Source organism: Sapajus apella, unplaced genomic scaffold, assembly GCF_009761245.1.
Source record: "Sapajus apella isolate SASKATOON/1434 unplaced genomic scaffold, GSC_monkey_1.0 scaffold66, whole genome shotgun sequence".
Lineage (NCBI taxonomy): Eukaryota > Metazoa > Chordata > Mammalia > Primates > Cebidae > Sapajus > Sapajus apella.
Genome location: NW_022437006.1, coordinates 3,749,609 through 3,774,769, shown reverse-complemented (window position 1 = coordinate 3,774,769; position 25,161 = coordinate 3,749,609). Strand labels below are relative to the sequence as shown.

The 25,161-nt window shown below is 35.9% G+C and overlaps 2 protein-coding genes across 3 annotated transcripts in view; one reads left to right on the top strand and one right to left on the bottom strand.

Annotated features, from left to right (window-relative positions):
- Positions 1-23,436, bottom strand: part of CUNH12orf40 (chromosome unknown C12orf40 homolog) — an 87,903-nt gene extending 64,467 nt beyond the window's left edge. The window contains exons 1-2 of the mRNA XM_032248331.1: positions 23,358-23,436; positions 248-287 (exon numbers count right to left, since the gene is read on the bottom strand). The gene's annotated coding sequence lies outside the window, so the exon portion shown is untranslated. The remainder of the gene's footprint in view (positions 1-247; positions 288-23,357) is intronic.
- The window catches only part of ABCD2 (ATP binding cassette subfamily D member 2), a 65,171-nt gene continuing 63,427 nt past the window's right edge, over positions 23,418-25,161 (top strand). Inside the window, exon 1 of one of the 2 annotated variants that reach the window (XM_032248329.1) lies at positions 23,418-24,782. In XM_032248329.1, the coding sequence (XP_032104220.1) occupies positions 23,844-24,782 (939 nt within the window). In that variant the 5' untranslated portion in view covers positions 23,418-23,843. The remainder of the gene's footprint in view (positions 24,783-25,161) is intronic. The other variant, XM_032248330.1, reaches the window with a different exon arrangement.

Genomic DNA, 25,161 nt, shown 5'->3' with positions numbered 1-25,161 from the left:
ATACTCAGGTAGTGAGAAACAGTCAGATTTGGAATACATTTTGGAACTAGAAGGACAGCAGGAATCAACAATGATCTTCAAGTCTCTGACTGAGCAAAATGAGTGCTAATCAAGCTATCAACAAGAATGTAGAAGACGAAAGGAAAATGGCCTCCAGTTTCAGTGAGGTGAATGTATTAGTGGTGGAAAAACACTTTAGGTTATTGTTCTCATAAGGCTAATAAAAATAAAAACATTTTTTCTTTACCTTTTGCTTTCTCCTTTCCTGCTTGATCAGAACCCTGGACCTGAAAAGGGAAGCAGAATAAAATATATAATGATTAAAGAAATGACCTTTAAGACAATTGCCACTTTACCTGAATTAAAGATCTAAAGTTAAAATCTAAAAGTGTAGTAACATTGAATATTTTTAAAAGGAACTATAAAAATATTCTTAAAGTATTTATAGTATGATCTTTCACAAAATTTTCTTAGATATGAAATCCAAGATCTAATAAAAAATACTGCATACCTATGATGAATAATTAAGTATAAAATAAATCTGAATTATAATGCCAAGCTAAGCAAAAATAAATAAATAGTGTATTGGAAAGAATAGATCCCTGAAATATTCTTATCTGATAGCAATATTCTTGGTCAATATTCTTCTTTTTCTTTATATTTAACATTCTACTGAAATCAGCAGAGAATAGAGAGGAAGTTGAAATCTACTTGGGATCTAAGGAAATCTGAAGTTTATTGCTAGAGCAACATCAGTTACATTAATATATCGGCTACATGTACATGTACTTGAAATCTCCTGTCTATGTCTTAGTCTGTTCAGGCTGCTATAACAAAATACCATAAAGTCAGGTAGCCTACCAACAAGAGAAATTTATTCCTCACAGTTCTAGAGGCTGGGAAGTCCAAGATAAAGGCACCAGCAGATTCAATGTCTGGTGAGGGCCCACTTTCTTGTTTACAGATGACACTTTCTTGCTGTACCCTCAGGTGGTAAAAGGGGTGAGCTAGCTCTATGTAGCCTCTTTCACAAGGGTATCAATCTGAATCACAAAGACATGACCCTTGAGACCCAATCACCTTCCAGAGCCGCCACCTCCTAATACCATCACCTTGGGAGTTATGATTTTAACATAGGAAGTCGGGAGAAACACAAAAATTCAGACAATAGCATCTTCTTTTAAAAAAAAACCTGGTCATTCTGGATGTGCTTCATGTCTATAATCCTTAGGCCAAATAAAGCACTGAATACCAATGATAGTGCAGTATTTAATGGTTATAAAATCTTTGCACTATAACAGTGGAACACTAAAAAATATTCATGACAGTATTAGCAGATCTACATAACTTTTAGACATGCATAACACTGTGATCTCAAACTGAAGATTTATGTAAGAATAAATAAAATGAGAGTGTTTCTTAACTATGTAATATCTAATATCAAAATAAGAATCACTAATAATAAATACCATATATCTTTCACCATACTTCAGACACTTTACATGTATAAATTCATTTAATTCCACAGTAACTCCATAAGGTAGGTTCTATTTCTGTACCCTCTTTACTGATGAAGTAACTAAGGCAGAGATAGGTTAAGTAACTTCCCCAAGGTCACACTGCTTATAAGTGGTAGAAGAAGAATTCAAATCCAGGATGTCTACTATTGGAGCTCTTAGCCAAAAATGCCTTATATTGCCTTTCAAGTATGTCAACTGAGAATATAAAGTTGTTCATTTTTCCCCAATGATTTTCAGAAACTATACCAATGGCAATCACTTAACACCCCAGACTTTGCTACTTATTGAATGTGTCTATTTTCCCAACAAAGCCAGTAATTTTAATTGAGCAATTTGAATAGGTAAAATTCATTTAAAATAGCGAAAGAAGTAAATTTTTAATATTTTTCTATTCTACCCAGTTTTACCCTAAAGGTGCATGATTTTCTATCCCACAGCAAAAATAAACTGAACATAAATTGAACTTCATCAAAATTAAATGACTTGTCAAAGAAGGCTCTTAATATTTTGAAGAAAGTTGCTTCAATGCCTAGTTTGTTGAGGATTTTTAATATGAAGAGAGGTTGAATTTTTTTTAATTATAGGCTAAGTTCTGGGGTACATGTGCACATCTTGTAGGATTGTTACATACATATACACATGCCATGGTGGTTTGCTGTCTCCATCCCCCGTCACCTACATCAGGCATTTCTCTCAATGTTATCCCTCCCAACCTCACCACCCACCACTGTCCCTCCCCTAACTCCCCACCCACCAACAGACCCCAGTGTGTGATGTTCCCGTCCCTGTGCCCATGTGTTCTTATTGTTCAACACCTGCCTATGAGTGAAAACATGTGGTGTCTGGTTTTCCGTTCTTGTGTCAGTTTGCTGAAAATGATGGTTTCCAGATTGATCCATGTCCCTACAAAGGACATGAACTCATCATTTTTTATGGCTGCATACTATTCCATGGTGCATACGTGCCACATTTTCTTTGTCCAGTCTATTATTGATGGGCAATTGGGTTGGTTGCAGGTCTTTGCTATTGTAAACAGTGCCGCAATGAACATACATGTGCATGTGTCCTTATAATAGAATGATTTATAATCCTTTGGGTATATACCCAGTAATGGGATTGCTGAGTCAAGTAGCTGAACTAACTTACACTCCCATCTACAGTATAAAAGTGTTCCTATTTCTCCACATCCTCTCCAGCATCTGTTGTCTCTAGATTTTTTAATGATCACCATTCTAACTGGCGTGAGATGGTGTCTCAACGTGGTTTGGTTTGCATTTCTCTAATGATCAGTGATGATGAGCAATTTTTCCTATGTTTTTTGGCCTCATAAATGTCTTCTTTTGAAAAGTGTCTGTTCATATCTTTGGCCCACTTTTGAATGGGTTTGTTTTCTTCTTGTAAATCTGCTTTAGTTCTTTGCAGATTCTGGATATCAGCTCTTTGTCAGATGGGTAAATTGAAAAAATTTTTTCCCATTCTGTTGGTTGCCAGTTCACTCTGATGATTATTTCTTTTGCTGTGCAGAAACTCTTAAGTTTAATTTGATCCTATTTGTGTATTTTAAAATTACATTTTACAGATTCATTTGCTAAGACTGAGGAGGACCTGAGAAATTACTATAATCTCCATCATTTTAAAACTTGCAAAGCTTATGCACAGAAAGCAAAGTGGCTTTTCAAAGTTCAGACATATAAAAAGTATAACAAAGCTGGCAATAATATTGCACAACCCAAATTAAAAGGGGATAACAAAAATAAATGTTTATTGTATAAGCAGTTTCCATGTCATAGAGCTCAGTAAAATTAGGAAGAAATCAAAGTAAATATAGTCTTCATGTATGTACGCGTCATGTGTCTGATTTACTCTTATAGTAAATCAGCCATGACAGTACATTCATGGCTATCACCAAATTCTACATACTACTTAATGCCCATCACTATGTGCCTAAGAAAAAAACTAATTAAGAATTTGGCCGGGCGCGGTGGCTCACGCCTGTAATCCCAGCACTTTGGGAGGCCGAGGCGGGTGGATCACGAGGTCAAGAGATCGAGACCATCCTGGTCAACATGGTGAAACCCCGTCTCTACTAAAAATACAAAAAATTAGCTGGGCATGGTGGCACGTGCCTGTAATCCCAGCTACTCAGGAGGCTGAGGCAGGAGAATTGCCTGAACCCAGGAGGCGGAGGTTGCAGTGAGCCGAGATCGTGCCATTGCACTCCAGCCTGGGTAACAAGAGCGAAACTCCGTCTCAAAAAAAAAAAAAAAAAAAAAGAATTTAAGACCAATATCTCCAACAGCCTAGCAATCACTAGACTGAAGTGAAAAATGAAAAATGATTCTGACATATATGTCAAAGGTCATTTCTTAAACAGGACACTTTAGATTATTAAGGCTATCACTGTTATTAATAGACTCATATGTCCACATAAATATTTTCCTGAATATAGTAATTCTCAATTATTTGCACTAAAGAAGAGTGCAACAATCAGAATTCTTACTTACAAGCAATAGAAAGCATATTTGGCTGATTCAAACATAAAATAAGTTTATTAAAATAAAAATAGCCAAACAGACCTGCTGAGAAGGCATGCTTGTCAAATGACAAGAACAAAGAAGTCTAGGCAGCTTTGGGAATATGGCCAAAATCATGCAACAATTAGTCTCATAAAGATACCACTGCTGACACTGGTGAATACTAGGTAATACTTCCACTCCTGGACAACACTTCCCCTGGCATCCCTGTCCCTGTAAAGTGAATCCTGCTGCAGCCCCTGCAACTGTCTACTACTAAAACAGGTGCACTGCAGTTCCTACTTTGGGTCACTAACTCCTGATTCAAGGCAAGAGCACCAAAATTGAGCTTAGATAATGTACCCATTCACTAGCTGCGAAACAGACTGGGAAGTAAGTATCTAGGCTTGTTTGTTTTTTCAGCTTCTGTAGAGGATGGTGGCCTGTACCTATCACCAAAACTCCTACAGTGGTAGACAGATATACCACACATAAACAGGGGCCTCAGATACTGGTTTGCCAAAGAACACAAATGTCTACTACACAGCCACACTAAAATCAAAATCGATAATGATCCAAAAGTCATTTTTATTTGGCTATGTCAGGATATATGTATTCCTTAATAGTTGCTTCTTGTGGTTTTCTTAGGCTAATATAAAAATAAGACAACAGTCATGAGAGACTATATTTCCTAAATACTAGGGGAAACAAGCTGGAACTTTATATATGACAAAAATAAATCATAATGAAAAGGACTCGCCAATGATTCCCTAGTAGTTCTTGCTAAAGGCATTCCATATTGACTACTGCAGTATTATACATGCAGTCAACTACCATAATTACACTGTAAAGGGTCTCTTTGATTTTATGCAAATGTTCTCCAATATATTTTACTACATAAGTAATTGCTTTATAACACAGCTCTGATTATAATTTAGGGATATGACTTCCATAGCATGCCCCTACTTAGCTTTCAACTTTGTTTTACATTCTTCGACTTATGTAGTATGACATTCAACCAGATTAAAATATATGTTTCCCTAATTTTTGTCTTGAAATTTGAATTACTAGAGAATTGAGAGTGAGATAGACAGTGGAAATGAGGTTCATCTTTTTCTTTTAACAGTAATTACTGTGCTTTTCTGGAAAATGAATTTTTAAAGAAATACGTACAATCATCTTTTTCAATGAAAGTATGAATAAACAATATTAGTTGTCATTATAATAGGTATTGATCCAAAATCATTTTGTACTTAAAAGAAAATTGTAGGTCATAGCTTCCTCATAGAATACTCCACAAGTTATCTATTCCAGATCGTAGTAGTATAGACATCTGTTATATTATTCTTCCCTAAGAAAGAAAAAAGATATTTTTTTAAAATATAAAGGGGTTAAGAGAGAGAAGGCGGGAGAAGGGAAGAGAAAGAAAAGAAAGGAGAAAAAAGGAGTATAGGGAGAGGGAAAAACAACCATGCTTATTATAGAAATGCATCAGAGCATTTCTGCTCCTTGCTATTCTTCATAGTAAGGAAAAGTTTAAAGGAAAATGCTAAAAAAAAATACTTTTATTTAAAAAAATAAATAAAAAAGACACAAAGGCAATAAAGTTGCCAAAGAAATGTTTTTTTCAAAAAAACACTAACATGCACATTTTACATGGAGTGTGCAGGAGATACTGAAACTGTTAGGAATTAAATACTATGAGGGTCATATAAATACCTTACACTGTCAGTCTTAACCTTGTTCTTTTTTGCTTCGTTTGTTTTGTTTTGCTTTTTAGTTTCTTGATCAGTTTGTTTTCTTAGGGGCATCCTGCCATGCAAAAGAAACTGTTCCAGACTGTTAAAATCTTATAATAATATCTTAAACTTGATGAAAAGTAAAAAATTTACAGAAAATTAATAGAGTAGTAATTAGCAAATGAAAAACAGTATTTTATGGTTTGTATCACACTGAAATTAAAATTAACCTAAACCATCAAAAAATCTAACACTGTTAGCTGGTAGAGTTATTAACATTCAAGACAGCAACTAGCCTAGAAAAAGTACTTACATCGGCTTTCTACAAAACTAAAGCAGGTCGACCTGATGTGTTTGGAATAGTAATGATAAATGCTAGAAAGTTAAAGCTTTTAAATAACTTCTCTTACAATGCAAAGAAAAAGTTTTCAGATAAGTATGAATTCACAAAAAAGGTATTAAGGAAAAAAGCTAAACCACGAATGCAAAAATTAATATTTAGAATACACAGCCTAATTAAAATAAGTTCTTAGAGACTGAATTCCTGCAGTATTTCACACAGAAAACACTGTTCCATAGCTACAAGCTGTAATCATAAACATGAACAGCCATTTCCTGAGTCATACAGTGGAAGGTATTTTAGAATGCAAATGACATCCCAACACAGAAGTATATTTCCAGCTATTTGCATTATCATTAGTTCAAGAAGAAACAATGAATACAGTCATAGTTCCATAGAACTGTTTCTAAAATTTAGAAAGAGTCTCGAAACATTTAACATATTTTCATCAAAATAACTAAACTGGTACTTAGATGCAATTTGGCAACTAATTTTATAGCTAAAAATTTCTTAAGATTTCCACACAAACATTCCTGCTAGTCTTATACGTAGCTAGACATGGATTTGAATTTTAATAAGCAGTATTACAAATACCATAAAATCTCTGCATTCCTAAAATAAACTTGTCAATATAAATCTTTTAAAATGTAACTACTGACAAGAAAAAAAAAAGGGTAGGTAATGAATCGAGACTATTATAATGCTTACAGTTAAGTTTCAAGGAATAAATAACATCACACACTGCGTAACAATGGTTTGGTCAAGGGCAGACCACATGTACAACTGTAGTCCCATAAGAGTATAATGATGCTGAAACATTCCTATCATTCAGTAATTGCCTAGTTGTCATAACATGGTAGCAAACATTACTAACATGTTGTGGTGATCCTGGCATAAATAAACCTACTGTACTGTAAGTGGTATAACAGTATAGCACATACAATTATGTACAGCTCATAATATTAGATAATGATGATAAAAGACTGTGTTACTGGGTTACATATTTATTATACTATATTTGTTATTGTTACTTTAGCAAATAGTCCTTCTAATTTTTTTTAAAAAACAGTTAACTGTAGAACAGCCTCAGACAGGTACTTCAAAAGGTGTTCCAAAAGAAGATATTGTTATCAGAGGAGATGACAGCTCCATGCATGTTATTGCCCTGAAAACAGACCTTCCTGTGGGACAAGATGTGGAGGTGAAGACAATGAGATTGATGATCCCTAACCATATATGAGCCTAGATTAATGTGTGTAATGTGTGCATTTGTGTCTTCATTCTTAACAAAGAAGTTTGAAAAGTTTTAAAAAATTTAAAATAGAAAAAAAATCTTACAGACTAAGGATATAAAGAAAACATTTTGTACAAAGATGTTCAATGTGTTTTTGTTTTAAGCGAAGTGTTATTACAAAAGAATCTAAAGTTATAAAGAATTTAAAAGTTTATGAAGTAAAAAAATGTTCCAGTAGCTTAAGGCTAATTTATTACTTAAAGAAGAAAAACATCTTTAAAAATAAATTTAGTGTAGCCTAAGTGTATAGTGTTTATAAAGTCTACAGTAGTATACAGTAATGTCCCAGGGCTTCACATTCACTCACCATTCACTCACTGACTCACCCAGATGAACTTCAATACTGCAAGCTCCATTCACGGTAAGTGCCCTATATAGATGTACCAGTTTTTATCTTTTATGTGGTATTTTAGTGCATCTTTTCTATATTAAGATATGTTTAGATATACAAATACTTATCATTGTGTTATAATAACCTACAATATTCAGTAGAGTAACATGCTGTATAGACTTGTAGCTTAGGAGCAAAAGGCTATACCAAATAGAATAGGTGTGTGGCAGCCTAGGCCCCCTCAATTTCTGCAAGTACAATCTAAGATGTTTACACAACAACAAAATTGTCTAACAGTACATTTCTCAGACTGCAACCCTGTCACTAAGCAACACATAACTGTATATGTATGTACGAATGTATATATGTATATATATCTATAACACATATATACATATAACATATATATGTATACATATATAACTAAACTGGTACTTAGATGCAATTTGGCAACTAGTTTTATAGCTAAAAATTTCATAAGGTTTCCACACAAACATTCCTGCTAGTCTTATAGGTAGCTAGATATGGATTTGAATTTTAATAAGCAGTATTATAAATACCATAAAACCTCTACATTCCTAAATAAACTTGTCGATATAAATCTTTTAAAATGTAACTACTGACAAGAAGAAAAAGGATAGGTAACGAACAGAGACCATTATAATGCTTACAGTTAAGTTTCAAAGAGCTCTTTAATTAAACTAAAGAGCTTCTGCACAGCAGAAGAAACTATCATCAGAGTAAACTGGCAACCTACAGAATGGGAGAAAAATCTTTGCAATCTATCCATCTGACAAAGGGCTAATATCAATAATCTACAAATAACTTAAACAAATTTACACGGGAAAAAACCAACAACCCCATCAAAAAGTGGGCAAAGGATATGAACAGACACTTCTCAAAAGAAGACATTTATGCAGCTAACAAACATATGAAAAAAGCTCATCGTCACTGATCATTAGGGAAATGAAAATCAAAACCACAATGAGATACCATCTCATGTCAGTTGGATTGGCAATCATTAAAAAGTCAAGAGACAACATATGCTGGAGAGGATGTGGAGAAATAGGAACACTTTTACACTATTGGTGGGAATGTAAATTAGTTCAACCACTGTGGAAGACAGTGTGGCAATTTCTCAAGGATCTAGAACTAGAAATACCATTTGACCCAGCAATCCCATTACTGGATATATACCCAAAAGATTATGAATCATTCTACTATAAAGATTCATGCACACACATTTATTGCGGCACTGCTCACAATAACAAAGACTGGGAACCAACTCATATGTCCATCAATGATAGGCTGGAAAAAGTAAATGTGGCATATATACACCATGGAATACTACACAGCCGTAAAAAGGATGAGTTCACGTCCTTTGCAGGGACATGGATGAAATCATTATTCTCAGCAAACTAACATAAGAACAGAAAACCAAACACCATACATTCTCACTTATAGGTGGGAGATGAACAATGAGAATGCATGGACAGAGGGAGGGGAACATCACACACCAGGGCCTGTCAGAGGTAGGGGGATAGAGGAGGGATTATATTAGGAGAAATAACTAATGTAGATGACGGGTTGATGGGTACGGTATATCACCATGGCACGTATACACTATGTAACAAACCTGCACGTTCTGCACGTGTATCCAAGAGCTTAAAGTACAATTAAAAAAAAAAAAAAAAAAAACCTTCATAAAATTGCCTGCATTGTTTAAAATTGCATTTGGTTAACAAATTTAAAACTGTTGAATCTTCAATTAAGAATCTGCATAATTCACATTAACTGAGAAAATACTTTGTCTAAAGATAAGGAAGTACCTGGCAAACTCAGAAAAAATTTTGCCAAATGGAAGATACTATTCAATTTTTGTTTGTATTTAAGTATTTAGCCCAAATATTTTCACAAGTACTACCTTTGTCATTCAATTTACACTTCATTTTTTACAAGATAAAATGTGACAAATAAGCAGCAATATCTGATTCGTTTAAATATTTATCTAAATTTAGGTGCTATAAAACTGTAGGCTCCTTCAATTGCATTCTGTTCTGCTACAAAATAAAAAATTAACCAATTAAAAGTAGGCACTCCATCAAAACATTTGTACCAGTCACAATATTCCAATATATCTGAATAGCAAAAATAAATTTTCAAAATTAAATCTTGTGCAGAATTACATTTTAAAAGCCTTATCTCCAATAATTATAATTTAATAAAAGCTTCAAAAGTTGAATTTTTGATCAGCCCAGTCATAGAATGCTTTAAATAAAAATTTCCAACTGCATTTGAACAAAATGCCATCAAAGTATAGAGTACCTGTTTATAAAAATGTTCAATGACATTGTAAGACCCATAGATTAATTTACAACATAATTATAATTATTCAAAGACTCAAATGTTCATGAAATTCAATTAATGAACAGAAGTGAAGAGAAAAGGCTTGTAACGTACTAAAGCATTCCTTTATACACAACATCAATTTCACTCAAAATACTGTAGTTCAGTTATATTAATGAATATATAAAGTATACATATAGAGTAATTCATGTTTTAACAACTGTATTTTCTATTTGGTAAAATGTCAAGCTTCTTTTGATGCAACTATTTAACATATGTAAACCACAACCAATTCCAAATATATCTCAGCTATGCAGGTTACATAATTTAGTAAGAATTCCATTTTATCCTTTATGCTATGGTCCACAAAATTTGTATTCATACAATGCAAAAATAATTTTATCTTCAATGGTGAACGTAACTAAATTCATAACTGCATTAATGATATATTGGAATGTTTCATCTTTGACAGAAAGAACTTTTAAGAATATTTCTTTGATTTTATGAATTAGATGAAAAAATTATTGGAATTAGCTGATTTTCTGTTTGCAGCATTGATGACACATAAAATTGGCATCATTCGGTCATTTATAAATTTCTGCTAATAAAAGACACATTTACAGCTATCACTTTTATTTCTGAATACACACAAGAAAAAAATCAAAATCATTGGAATTAGTTTAGAAGTAATTTGATGTAAATTAAAACTCATATTTCACAGATTGGGCTTCCACAGTTATATATGTTAAATTTTGTCTGCAACTATAATCTCCTCAAAATAACTACTGAATTTGAAAGTAAACTCTGATGGTTTTTCAGTAGATTTGTGTCTTCATATTTTCATGTGGTCAGTAATTTAACTGTGGGGATGCTAAATATTGGCAAACATTTTGTGCACAATTCACAGGTTCATCACCAATATCCTTGGAAAACAAAGTATCAGTAGTTAAATTTTCATTTTGTATTAACTTTTCCTTCATTTGAGCTCTCTGCTCTCGAAAAGATTTATTGCAAAAGCATTGCCAAACAATGGAAAAACAGTTGTTGACAAACCCGCTATAGCAAAAGCCATCACACTATTCTTTGTATCCTCTCTGACAGGACTAATAAGCCTCTATTCTCTGGACATTTCATTTACTCCTAATCTAAAATCCCCATGTCTCCTACTGACCCCAACCCAAGCAAAGGAGATACACAAATCTCAGACTTCTCATGCATTGGTATAACGAGCTGGTACACTACGTGGCCAGCAGAGACAGCAGCAATAAATACTCCTCCCATCCTACCCAGCAAGTTAGTTGTGTCTAGCTGCTCATGTCCCAGCACACTTCCATTTTATGAGCAAGTGCCCATTATGGTGTCTTTAAAAGGAGTTGTTAATTTCTATCTGGAAAGTATCAGGAAAAGACAACTGTATTACCATTAGATGTCTTTCAGATTTAACCTCATGTTAAAGTGAGAACACTCTTCATTGTACATATGGCTCACACACTAAGAAACAGGCAGGTTTAAAAAAAAAAAAACAGAATGTTCATTGAATCTATCTGAGCTTATTTTAATAGAACTATTAATGGTAGTTTATATTTAGTTAAAAAAAACCAAACACTCCAAGACAAATGTTAAACTGGGCATGCTACTAGGACCACAGGCATAAACCTTGGCTGTTTCAGGCAAACTAGAATGATGTTCACTGTACATGTATTATCCAAATTTAAGAGGTGAAAAAAACATAAAGAAGCATAGAGACAGAGGCTACTTTACTGTAATGCTAACTAAGCTTAAGTTTCATGGTCCCTCACCTGAATGTGCCTCTTCCAAGGCCCTGTATCCAATTTTGTAGTAATAATTTCATATTCTTTTTCCATAAACAGGGCTCTGCACATCTGCTCTTTTATGGAAAAGTTTAATGATTAACCCAAATTTACATAGCCTGTGATCCATACAAAACAAATTAGGACTTGTATGGATTGAGTTTGAAGAACATAGTTATATCTGAAAATGGAAAAATAGTATTACATTTTTTTTTCCCTAGCAGAATACTAATGGGTATCACTATCTTGAAGTCATTCAATACTATTCCAACCTAAATACCACTAACACCACAAACTAATAGTCACAAGATACCATTTTTAATATGTGGCTTCTGAATTTGAATGACTCCTCAATATAAAATTTCAACTTCTTTGTCTAGCTTACAAGCTCACCATCAAGCAGCCATGCAGACATTATCTCCAACTATTTAGGTAATGCTTTCCTTTTTTGTTTTTCTCCATTTAACCTTCTTTTGTCCTTGTCTCTGAGTAGCCAAACTCTCAGCTAAAACTATTCTGTGTTTTACTATGGTTCACATTATCTACTTTTTATATCCTATTTTGGTCTCTGACATTAAATATTTTCTAGCTTAATGGCAAGTCATACTTTTCTTCCCCAATATACTACAACCTTATAGAAAAAAACCAAATTTCATTTACTTTGTACTTCCGCCTGGCACAGTGCTTGGTACATCGCACTCAGTAATATTTTGCGTAAACTAGATCTAGGGTTACATTTACAAATGGTAACCTCTCACTCACCTAAATTCCAACAGAACTTTACCTAGGACTTTCTTATGACATTGATTGCATTCTCCACTCTGAATTATAAAAGTAAACCTTCCTAATTTAAAAAAATCTTATACTGTATAGTGGTATATTTATAGATCTATAGTGGATCTGATTCTGAATAGCATTTTGCAGGCCCAAGTCTAGTTATGTCTTATCTTCGGTCTTTCTTACTACCACCTTCATACCTGAAGTAACTAAGAATTTGGTGAAACTAGTTACTGATTAATAAACAAGAAAATAAAAGAATCTTTTCAAAACTAATAATGGATCAATGCTTACTGTGGCATCTCTCAAATCTGCACTTCAACCTGATAAGAAAATACAGAGACTCAGTGGTGACTTCTAGCAAATACGAAACAAATGTGAGAGTTGTAGGTCACTGATTCCCAGATAAGTCAAAACAAAATGTTTAACTGGTGGGCCTGACAAAAGATTGATATTTTAATTTTGTCAAAAAATAAAAAGGATTTAAAATAGAAGGGGACATTTTAGTATCAAAAGATTTAATAAGGATATAACGTCAGGAAAAAAGAAAAAGTCCATTAAATTGAAAAACCTGCTATTACCACTGATTAGCAAGTCTTATAGACAGTAGCTTGGGAACTACTATCATATACATGTAAATTAATTTCTTAGATCCATTTGTTTGCCCTTAATGAGAGACCTTGGTTTGACAGTATCTTGCAAAGATGGCCAAGACCCAAAACACTAAAGTCAAACTAAGTAAGCAACTAAAAAAGAAAAATAAGGGAAGCTGATTTCTTCCCTAACCACTGGCTCCTTCCCTCACAAAAAGGCGTCTTACATATGACTGGTAACGTCCCTAAATTGAAGAGTAGCAAAGCGTAAAATGCCAAGTTTGGTTTATACAAGAAAAGCTGTAAAGATCTTTGCAACTATAAAACTGTAAAGACAGTCCTATCAAATGATTGTGCAATTAAACCCAATATATCAGGTTTCTATAATATCCAAGAACAATCTACTTCAAATTAGTGTATGCAATCTGGTTGCTATTACTAAAACATAAATTTGCTTCATTCACTTGAGAAAAATTTTATAGAGAGCCCTTCATTAACTGTTTAAGTGTATTTTAAGTTCTGGGGTACATGTGCAGATCGTGCAGGATTGTTACATAGGTATACACATGCCATGGTAGTTTGCTGCATTCATTCCCCGGTCATCTACATTAGGTATTTCTCCTAATGTTATCCCTCCCCAATCCTCCCATGCCCTGCTATCCCTCCCCTAGACCCCCCACCCCACAACAGGCCCAGTGTGTGATGTTCCCCTCCCTGTGTCCATGTGTTTTCATTGTTCAACACCCACTTATGAGTGAGAACATGCGGCGTTTGGTTTTCTGTTCTTGTGACAGTTTTCTGAGAATGATGGTTTCTAGCTTCATCCACGTCCCTGCAAAGGACATGAACTCGTCCTTTTTTATGGCTGCATACTATTCCATGGTGTATATGTGCCACATTTTCTTTATCCAGTAATAACAAGGTCTGAAGTTGTTTAAGTATCTTAATGCAGACTCACCTAGTATCACAAATAAACTTTTTTCAAGTTAATACCTTTCCTTCCAACCCATCTTTTCCTTTCCTAAGAAGCCTTGCTAAAAACTAGATCTTCAATTTGATCAATTATTTATTTCACCTCCATTTTAACTTTTAAGAACCAGCGTTCCATGGTTTCCCTTTGGTGCTTGCTTTGTGCACTATTTCTGTCCTGCAAGACTTAATGTAACTTCCTATTTCTCATTTCTCTGAATTTCCACAGTCCTTTTTTGTGGTACTTTTATGAACTTTGTGGCACTTGTCTTTCTATACAGCATAGCATAAAGGGTAAGCACATTGGGGTCAAATTCTGACTCTGCCATTTACTAGCTGGGTGACTCTGGTCAAGTCACTTAACATTAACTATGCTTCAGTTTCCCCTTCAGTAGAATGGGAATACTTGTATGTACTTCATAGTGTTCTTAACAGCAAATAAATAAGAAGCACTTAGTACAGTGCTTGTGACAATACCAAGTACTATTTAAACATCCATTATTATAGTGATTTATCTAATTTTAATCTCAACATTCTCTTACAGGTTCTTTTTGTGAACCAGATGTATTTTTCTTTCCTGAGTTCCCCTGTACAGCTTACCAATTCCCTAAACAGGTAAAAAATATATTCACTGAATTACTTATTGTTGAATGCTCTGGAGTTGTTCTGAAGGAACTTTATAATTGCTCTCCAATCCCTTCACTTGTTTATATTTTAAGTTCCTAATAGTTCTTCTTAAAATATTCAACCAAAAACATCCCTAACAATGGAGGGGAGTAAAAAAGTACTCCAGGATGGTTTGGAATAAAGATTAAAATTTCTATCCTATTAGCTCCAATCAGCTGCCACTGGTTACTAAAAGCACTATTTCAGATTGAGGCCCTTTAGGACACTATGAGTGCCAAGATCAACTAATCTTGTCTACCCCTGCCTACTCTAACAGTAGAAAGTAGAGATGCCAATTTTTTTTTTATTACTAATCTAAGGCTTTACCCTAAGAAGCCCTTCTCACCAAGTAAAATTTACTTAAAATTGCAGTTTATCTGAACATTTCACAAGAGTTTTTCATTTCACTCTACACTGCATCCATGTTTGTGTGAAAGTTGATCACACAAATTAAGTTATTCATGTGATGTCCAAACACATAAGAATTGAGGTGCCTGGAGGAAAAGGCACTCAGGGCACATAACTTGCTCCAAAAATCTGATTCTCTGCAAGCCAAGCTGCTCAAACTGCCTATGACCAGTTATAGCAAATAACTACTAAAATGACCTTCCAGGAGTCTATGATTAAACTGCCACCATCATCCACCAATGAGAGCTTGCCAGTGAACTTTCTTTCAAAACCGTATGTAACATTTCTTTTTGTAAAATCTCCACCTTTTTCTTTGTGCTTCAGACATACCAAAGACTTACTTTGTATATGCCCTGAATTACAATTCTACCATTTCCAAATAAAACGTTAAATTCAGAGATTTGTCTCTACATTTTGACTTTGGCATCTGTATAAATTTAAATACATGTTTTCCCTTAATCTCTGATTAAAACTGATGCTTCAAGGAGATGTTACCATGTTTCTTAAATCCCCTGGTACCTAGTATCTCCAAATGCTGCACCTCCAGGTACTGCACCTCATTTTCAGAAACACAGTCCTAGATTACATGTTTCCTGCAGTATATTGTTTTTGTATCCTCCCAACAGCAACTAAAATATTACTCCAAGATAGCCATAAAAGTTTGTAATATATGTCAGCGTAATAGCAACATCTACATTTTGATAGCACTAAGCATTTGTAAAATTATTTCATATAATCCTCTTTGATATTTTAAAGAATGTTAAATTCAAAAACATCAAATTATAATCATGTATCAAGTAAATCCTGTTGAAGCCTGTAAGTAAATTTTCCCATTTCTCCAAAGTACAATTCTGATGCCAGAACACCAGCCAGAAGTAATACAGGTAAATTTCTAAAATTTAGAAATTTTAGAATGCTAACATATTCTTCAACAAAATAAAAATGCATGCTCAAATTATCAGGCATAGTTATGATACTTGTCGAATACACAAGCTGTCTTTCCTTTGATAAATTCTTTATAATTTAAATGCATTATAATCTAACCATATAATTACTGTCCTGGGTCTACTTGTGACAAAAAAAAATTACATTCAATGGCTTCTCGTTTCAATCAAAACCATCCCTCTCATCAAGAATTCTGATCAAATGAAATTACAGGCCCACATGATTTCCAACCAGCTGGACTTTTAAGGTCAATAACAATAGGTTGTATAAAATTAAATCGTCAATCTATCACACTTTATATGATCAAAATACAAAACAAATGGCAAATTATCTCGTAAGTTATTCAAGTAAAAACGTGTTTAAAAACTGTTCACTTTACTTCCCTTTGAAATACAAACTATAATTTGGATTTATGGTGATATTGCTGTCCTGCCATTGATTTAAGTGCAGCTGGGACTAGGCTGTTTCACAATAATTTCCAAATTCATGCAGAGACTATATATCAACTCGGAAGAACCCGAGAGGTGCTAGCAGGGAAAGAAGGCAGTGGGGAGGGCTCAGGTGCTAAAAGGCCTCATTAGAGTAACAGGGAACAGGACGTGGAGAAGGGAGCAGGGGCAGTCAGGTGCTAAAAGGCCTCTTCAGAATAACCAGGAACAGGCCGTGGAGAAGGGGAGGAGGGGCAGCAGGGAAGTCACTCACAGGGGCCCCCACAGGTGAAGCCTTTGTAAAGGCAGTGGGGAGAAGCTGAGTTACTTTTGTTTTAGGAATAGAGACGCGGTTCTAGAGTCTCCATCCCAATTTGTATAACAATTAAAAGACCCTTTCCTACCAAGTTCTTTCCAGCTAAGGCTGTTTCCTCTCCGCCAGGAACTAGAAAGAGGTGTCGTAGGAACGAATGTTCCAGTCTCCAACTCCAGCCGCACAACTTACCGGGACCCCCCGACCCAATTCATCTCTCCAAATCTTTTGGCAAGGTGGTCCTTATGTCTAGAGCTCAGACGACATCTCAGCTGTGCACCAAGTCGCAGCTTCAACGGGAGCCTCCAGGGCCCCGAGACAACATCTGCGCTCCGGGGAGGTTCCTTCTTCTCTGAGGCCTGAGGCCTAATCTCCCGACAGCCTCTGTGCCCCGGGGAGCTCCTCAGGTCCAGGGCTAAGGCCCAACCTCCCGACAGCCTCTGCGGGCTCTTTCCGGTTCTGATGCGGCCGCAAGGGGACGCTGTGGCAAAGCAGCCGGCTTGGCTGACAACGTTTTAATCGCTGAGGCAAGGCAAGCCTAAATAAATGGAAGCCTAAATAACTGACAGGGGCCACAGGGTTAGTGTTTCAAACCATCTCCACCATAATTTTATCTAGTTCTGACCCACGTTTCTGTAAGTCTTTTCCGAGTGAGAGACCAGACTTGAGAAAGAAAAGGAAGGCAAGGACAAAGTTAAGGATCTCTAACCCTAAAAATGATGTTTCCGTTTCCATATATTAGTCCATACCCAAATTTCTTAAATGTCTTTCATGTGCAGTTTTAATATTCCGTAAACAGGTGTTTATAAGAAACATAGCAGTGTAGTAAGTTACCATGCTGTGCATTGAGTTTCTAAGTGAGCTTGATCAAAACTTAACTAGATATAAAGGTCCAAAGATGTTAAAATCCTGACTGAAAACAAATCTCAAAACAAAAATGGAACTATGCTATTTATTTCTGTATTATATTTGTATATTCTTACAAAACATTTATCTTAAAAACCGTCCTATAATTTTTTATTAGAAACTAGGCATCTCTTCATCTAAATAAATGCACAAAGTACATTTTTTTAAATTGTCATTTTTTTTTTCCAGAACATAACCTGGGGAAGACCTCACAACTTGATATATAATAATCGATTTTTGGTTAAGTCATTGGAAAATATTACCTAGAATAGGGTTATGTCCCAGTGTAGACATCTTGTTCAATCATATAAATCCTGATTTTTATGACAAAATTCACCAAGGTATATCTGAAATTGAATTAGACCAAGTGAATTCAGCATTTCAGAGAATATTAGACCGTGATGTGGAGTTGGTTTCTCAGTAACAAAACCATACAATCAAGGTAGGAGCTATGGCCCTGCGTATTAGCTTTTTCTACTTTCAACATTTTAAAACATGTTGACTAAGTTAACTAAAAGGTGAAATAATTTGCTAAGGGATTAACTGACTCTTTTTTTCTTTATTGTGAGTGAAGGGACATAAGGAGAGGTTGACCAAGTTGCTGAGTAAAGAACTTAGAGCTGGCACTCCATTTATGGTAGCCAAAAATTAAAACAATTGAACTAATGGAGATAGAGTGATGGTTACCAGAGGCTGGGAAGGTTAGTGGGGGGTAAGGGGAGTGGGAATGGTTAACAGGTACAAAAATTTATTTAGCTAGAATGAATAACATCTAGTTTTGATAGCACAACAGGATGATTACTATTAACAATAATTTATTACACATTTTAAACTAACTAAAAGAGAATAATTGGAACGTTTATAACACAAAGAAATAATAAATGTCTGAAGTGATGGATACTTCATTTGCCCTGATGTCATTATTATGCATTACATGCCTGTATCAAAATATTTCCTGTACCCCATAAACATATACACCTACTATGTACCCATTAAAATTAAAAAGAAACATACACAAAAATTTTAAAAAGAACTGAGAGTTGGATGGACCATCTCTTCTCCCTGACTAGAGTTACTTCTTTCCTTCTAGTCACAGGGAGGCAGTGAGTTAGGCTAAGGAAAGATTATCCTATGAGATACATATTCAGACAAGATAATTACCAGGGCTTCCACAGAAAAACACATTTTCTTATGAACTAGGTATTAGCAACTTATGTGTAACAGCTGAAATGTTGATCTAAGATCTCATTTCCAGTGCTGTTTCTGCCTCCATGAGTAAGGCTAGTATGACTGATAGATAATAAGAGAGTCCAAAACTGTGCTATTTTAGGACCAGTAGAGCAATTAGGTAATCTCTTGGGTAAGGAAACAGTTCAAGAAGGCAATATAGCACAGATGAAATACTGTTAAACATTTGTTGAGAAGGAAATCCATTCAAAATTCTCAAACCTTAAACAATTTATCTTTACCTATTTCTAAAAATTATTTGCTTTCTGGAGATTCATAATCTGAACATGCAACACATACATATTATACATGTATATAATATATATGTATATGACATATATTATATTATACATTTATGTGTATACATGTATATATAGTTCTCTTTGTCACAAAAATAATATCTAATGTTTTACAGTTCATAAAACATATATAGTCTCTAATTTGTATTCTTCTATATAAATAATTCATTTAATCCATCTCTTACATGAATATTGGTAGTGTACTTTAGAATATCACATGAGAGCACAGTGATTTGAAAATTATTAATTTTAAAAATTATTCTCATTGTTATTCAAGATCTTTTCTAACATGAATTCTCCCCTCTTAAAAAAATTTAATATTTTTTCATACAAACACATAAAATTAAGACATTTGTGTGGAAATTAGGCCTAAGCATGTTTTTTACTTCAGCAACAAATGATTTTTTTCTCCTCTTTCTCTCCTAATTTAGTTTGGAATTCAAACAAAATTTACATTCTTTTAGCTTTAATTTTATTCCACCAGTAGAAAAATCTGAAAGAAGGCCAGATGTGGGAGCTTATACCTGTAATCCCAGCACTTTGGTAGGCAGCGGCAGGTGGATCACCTGAGGTCAGGAGTTCAAGACCAGCCTAACCAACATGGGAAAACTCATCTCTACTAAAAATACAAAAATTAGCTGGGCGTGGTGGTGGGTGCCTATAATACCAGCTACTCGAGTGGCTGAGGAAGGAGAATCACTTGAACTTGGGAGGCGGAAGTTGCAGTGATCCTAGATTGTGCCATTGCACTCCAGCCTGGGCAACAGAGTGAGGCTTTTTCTCAAAAAAAGAAAAAACTGAAAGAAGTACCTTGACATTCTTAGTTTTAACTTAAATGCCATATATTTCTGACTCAATTGTCAATATGGCTTCCTGTCTTGTTGAATCCTTCCTCTGCCTTATCTGAAGGCTTGTGCCTAGTCTCACACTAGGACCAGTTCTTATCTTTGAGAGCACAGTAAGGTGGGAGTGAAATTTAAATGATTAAGCATTAGGTCTGCACGTAAGTGGCTCAACATCAAATCAAATCTCACATTGACTTTTTCCACAGTTCAAGTAACTCACTTTCAACCTTCTTTGTACCACGATTCAGGTACTAAAACTTCTGCTTGGTCATTTTCCTCATACACAATTCTTCATTCTCACAATTCTCTCCCTCCGGATATTGAAAGCTTGTTCCTGCACTACAACCTCATTATCAGTTGGTAAATTGACCTACCTCCAGCTAAGTCCTGTTTGAATTCTAGTGTCCTTTGCTTCTAGAGTTCTCATTGCCATGCTCCGCCCCTGATATGGCTGCCTCTGATTGTATGCATTGTACACCACTTGCCTCGACTGCCAGCTGCTATCTGACCCCTGCATCCTTCTGTGTTCGATATTCTGCCTAATAACATCCTGCCATCACCCCCAATTAGGTTTACCCTGGCCTTCACCTGTCCTGTCACTTCTAACCCTTTTTTGTTTAGCTGTTAGGAGATGTGACATAAATGAAAAGCAACCTTATCTTGTATACAAACAACAAAAACAAGAGCTTAGGAATAAAAGATTTTGACAATAACTTCCATGACCACTATTATCTGTATATACAGGCTTAAAAAGTCTTAATAGGATGATGGCGTGTGCTACTAATATGGCCAGCTATCAAAAAGACTTGCATAAGTTTGACACTCATGTGTCAGTAAATCTGCTGAATTGAATACAAACAAATGAAGAGATATGTGATGATTGTCAGACTTAAATATATAAGTACATAAGAAATAAGTTTTAAAAATTTAAGAATGTAGTTACTTATAAAAGTGAGGATAGTTCTTTATTTGTGATAAACTCAGTAATGAAGATCATTTAATACTGAGATGGGTTTTATATTCAAGCACGAGGTTTGCAAACTCCTACAAAGAGCCAAATAGTACATATTTCAGTCTTTGTTGCATTCATTTAACCACTGCTGCGGCTTGAAAGAAGCCAGACAGAAATTAAATTAATGGATGTGACTGCTTTCCAATAAATCTTCATTTACAAACATAAAAATTAGCATTTTATATAATTTTCACAGGACGAAATATTCTTCTTTTGATGTATTTTCAACCACTTTAAAAATGTAAAAATCATTCCTAGCTTAAGGGTCATATAAAATTAAGTGGCAGGCTAGATTTGGCCCACCAGTTGTAATTGACCAACATCTGTCCTAGCTTTTTCCTAAGCTTCTGATGTTTATGTATTTTGGGGGCCAGCTGCTGGCTAACAAAACCGGCTCTAGCTACTGAGCATGCGCAGTGTCACTTAGAAATCCCCAGAAGTTTCAGAATATACATCACTTCTGTAAGATTTCAGTAGATATCGAAAGCAGTAGAGCAAGTAGAAAGGGAGATTTCTGAGAGTTTTAATGAGGTGGAGTAGGGGGAGAATGGAGAGCAAAAAAATGGCTTTTGCATATCCAAAAATATACTCAGCCTTGACTAAAAAAATTGTTCTTGACTGGACGTGGTGGCTTACGTCTGTAATCCCAGCACTTTGGGAGGCTAAGGCAAATGGATCACTTGAGAACAGGAGGTTGAGACCAGCCTGGCCAACATGGCAAAACCCCGTCTCTACAAATAATACAGAAATCAGCCAAGTGTGGTGGCATGTGCTTGTAATCTCAGCTACTGGGGCGGCTGAGGCACAAACCTGAGAGGCGGATGCTGCGGTGAGTGGAGATCGTGTGACTGCACTCCAGCCTGGGTGACAGAGTGAGACTCTGTCTCAAACAAAAGCTGGTTACATATTTTAAAATATGCAGAATTGTCCTTGACTGTTGAACAGTTTATATTCTTTATTATGAATGTGAACAATTTTTTTGAAGACTCTTGGTTTTTATCAAATAACGAAACGGAAATAAAAGGTAGCCAGTAGATTATCTCTACAGCTAAACCAAACAAACAAAACAGACACTTGCAAAAGACAAGGAATTCTTGAAAAAATGAAGTAAGGTCCTAGATAAGCTATTTCCACTATCCAACACCCGTTGAATTCCCAAATGGTTAAACTCTGACTATAAGTGCTACCTAACTCCAAATAAAAACTCCCTAACACATGGGAGTAGTAAAAACGAACATTGCAGTCTGGGCACGGTAGCTCATGCCTGTAATCCCAGCACTTTGGGAGGCTGAGGTGGGAGGATCACCTGAGCTCAGGAGTTCAAGAACAGACTGACCAATCTGGAGAAACCCCATCTCTACTAAAAATACAGAAATTGGCCTGGCATGGTGGCAGGCACCTGTAATCCCAGCTACTCAGGAGGCTGAGGCAGGAGAATTACTTGAACCCTGGAGGCAACGGTTGCAGCAAGCTGAGATCACGCCACTACACTACAGTCTGGGCGACAAGAGTGAGTCTCCGTCTCAAAAAAAAAAAAAAAAAAAAAAAAAAACATTGCTCTCATTTATTTAGTAGTCATCACCTTGTAAATAAATATAAGTGCATCAGATCTCCAATTATGGGGGCTGGAAGATTTTTTATCACAAGGACAAGTAGGATGGAGGGGGAGAAGGAAGAGGGGCTAGAGGCACAGCAAATAATTATGTTCTGTAACACAGAAGACTTTTATCCTATTTATTTACAAGGGATACCCTCAATTACAACTTGTCTATTAGGTCTGAGACCTTATGTGAAATCATAGACCCCCAAAAAGCTGGTGGTGGGGGAACCTGAACAGATCCAAATGTTTGTATTTGAAATTTGGCATTCTCCAGTGCCCCTCCCACATGTCACTTTCTTTTCTGATCCCTTTCAGATTCATTCTATACTCTTTTCATATTCATTTTATGTTGATCCTCTTGTCCCTCCTCCCCCATTCCGTGGTTCCTTCTCCCTCCTAGTCTCATTAAAACTCTTGGAAATCTCCCTTTCTGCTTGCTCTTCTGTTTACGGTATCTTATCTACTGAAATCTTACCGAAGTGATGTATATTCTGAAACTTCTGCGGGTTTCTAAGTGACACTGAGCATGCTCAGTAGCTAGAGCCGGTTTTGTTCGCCAGCCGCTGGCCTGATTCGACCTCTCCAAAAATAGACATTTAACTCTCTGAACTCCTGTTTAAGGAAGGATGTAATTCGGTTTGCTCTCTCCTCATTTTCAAGGTCCAAAGGGAAGCTGCGAGGATTCCAAGGTCCCACCGCCCTCACAGCCAATGAGGGGCCTGGGAGGGAGGAGCTTGGTGCAGCTCGAGCTTCTGAGAGAATCATCCCCAGTAGATGCAGTGGAGTCTGAGCCCCGCTGCGTCTGCTCACAGCAGAGCAAAATTAAAAACAAAACAGTGGACGAGAAACGCTGCAGACTATGGGACGCTGTAGGACTTTCTGAAACATTTGCTGGGAATTTCTGTGGAGCATGATCTTTTAAAACAAATTTTTTTTGAAGCCGGTTTGGGTAACTGGGAAAATGACACATATGCTAAATGCAGCAGCTGATCGAGTGAAATGGACCAGATCGAGTGCTGCTAAGAGGGCTGCCTGCCTGGTGGCTGCAGCATATGCTCTGAAAACCCTCTATCCCATCATTGGCAAGCGTTTAAAGCGATCTGGTCACGGGAAGAAAAAAGAAGCAGCTTACCCTGCTGCAGAGAATACAGAAATACTGCATTGCACCGAGGGCATTTGTAAAAAACCTTCTCCTGGAGTGAATGCAGATTTCTTCAAACAGCTACTAGAACTTCGGAAAATTTTGTTTCCAAAACTTGTGACCACTGAAACAGGGTGGCTCTGCCTGCACTCAGTGGCTCTAATCTCAAGAACATTTCTATCTATTTATGTGGCTGGTCTGGATGGAAAAATCGTGAAAAGCATTGTGGAAAAGAAGCCTCGGACTTTCATCATCAAATTAATCAAGTGGCTTATGATTGCCATCCCTGCTACCTTCGTCAACAGTGCAATAAGGTACCTGGAATGCAAATTGGCTTTGGCCTTCAGAACTCGCCTAGTAGACCATGCCTATGAAACCTATTTTACAAATCAGACTTATTATAAAGTGATTAATATGGATGGGAGGCTGGCAAACCCTGACCAATCTCTTACTGAGGATATTATGATGTTCTCCCAATCTGTGGCTCACTTGTATTCCAATCTGACCAAACCTATTTTAGATGTAATCCTGACCTCCTATACACTCATCCAAACTGCTACATCCAGAGGAGCAAGCCCAATTGGGCCCACCCTATTAGCAGGACTTGTGGTATATGCCACTGCTAAAGTGTTGAAAGCCTGTTCTCCCAAATTTGGCAAACTGGTAGCAGAGGAAGCTCATAGAAAAGGCTATTTGCGGTATGTGCACTCCAGAATTATAGCCAATGTAGAAGAAATTGCCTTTTACGGAGGACATAAGGTAAGATAGAAATTAAGGTGATGGGTGAAATGTGAGACTGTTTAAGCTGCCACTGCGGTGCTAGATACCATCTGTTGTCCTGTTGATGGACCCACTTCTTTAGTGTCTTAGATTCCTCTGACATCTAAACCTGAATTAAAATGTATGCTTCCTTACCCCGTTTAACTGTAACTAGTTAAAGAATTATAGGGTGCAAATTTATCTAAAGTTTCATGAGAATAAAATTTGCAACACTCTAAAAAAGGAACTTAGCCTCAGTTACTCAAATATGCTCAGAATTATTTCTAAGGCATTTTCTTAAAATGTAAATCCCAACTTGGCAGGTGGTCCTAAAGCACCTACCAGAAGAAAATGTATATTTGCAAACTAAGACTAAACA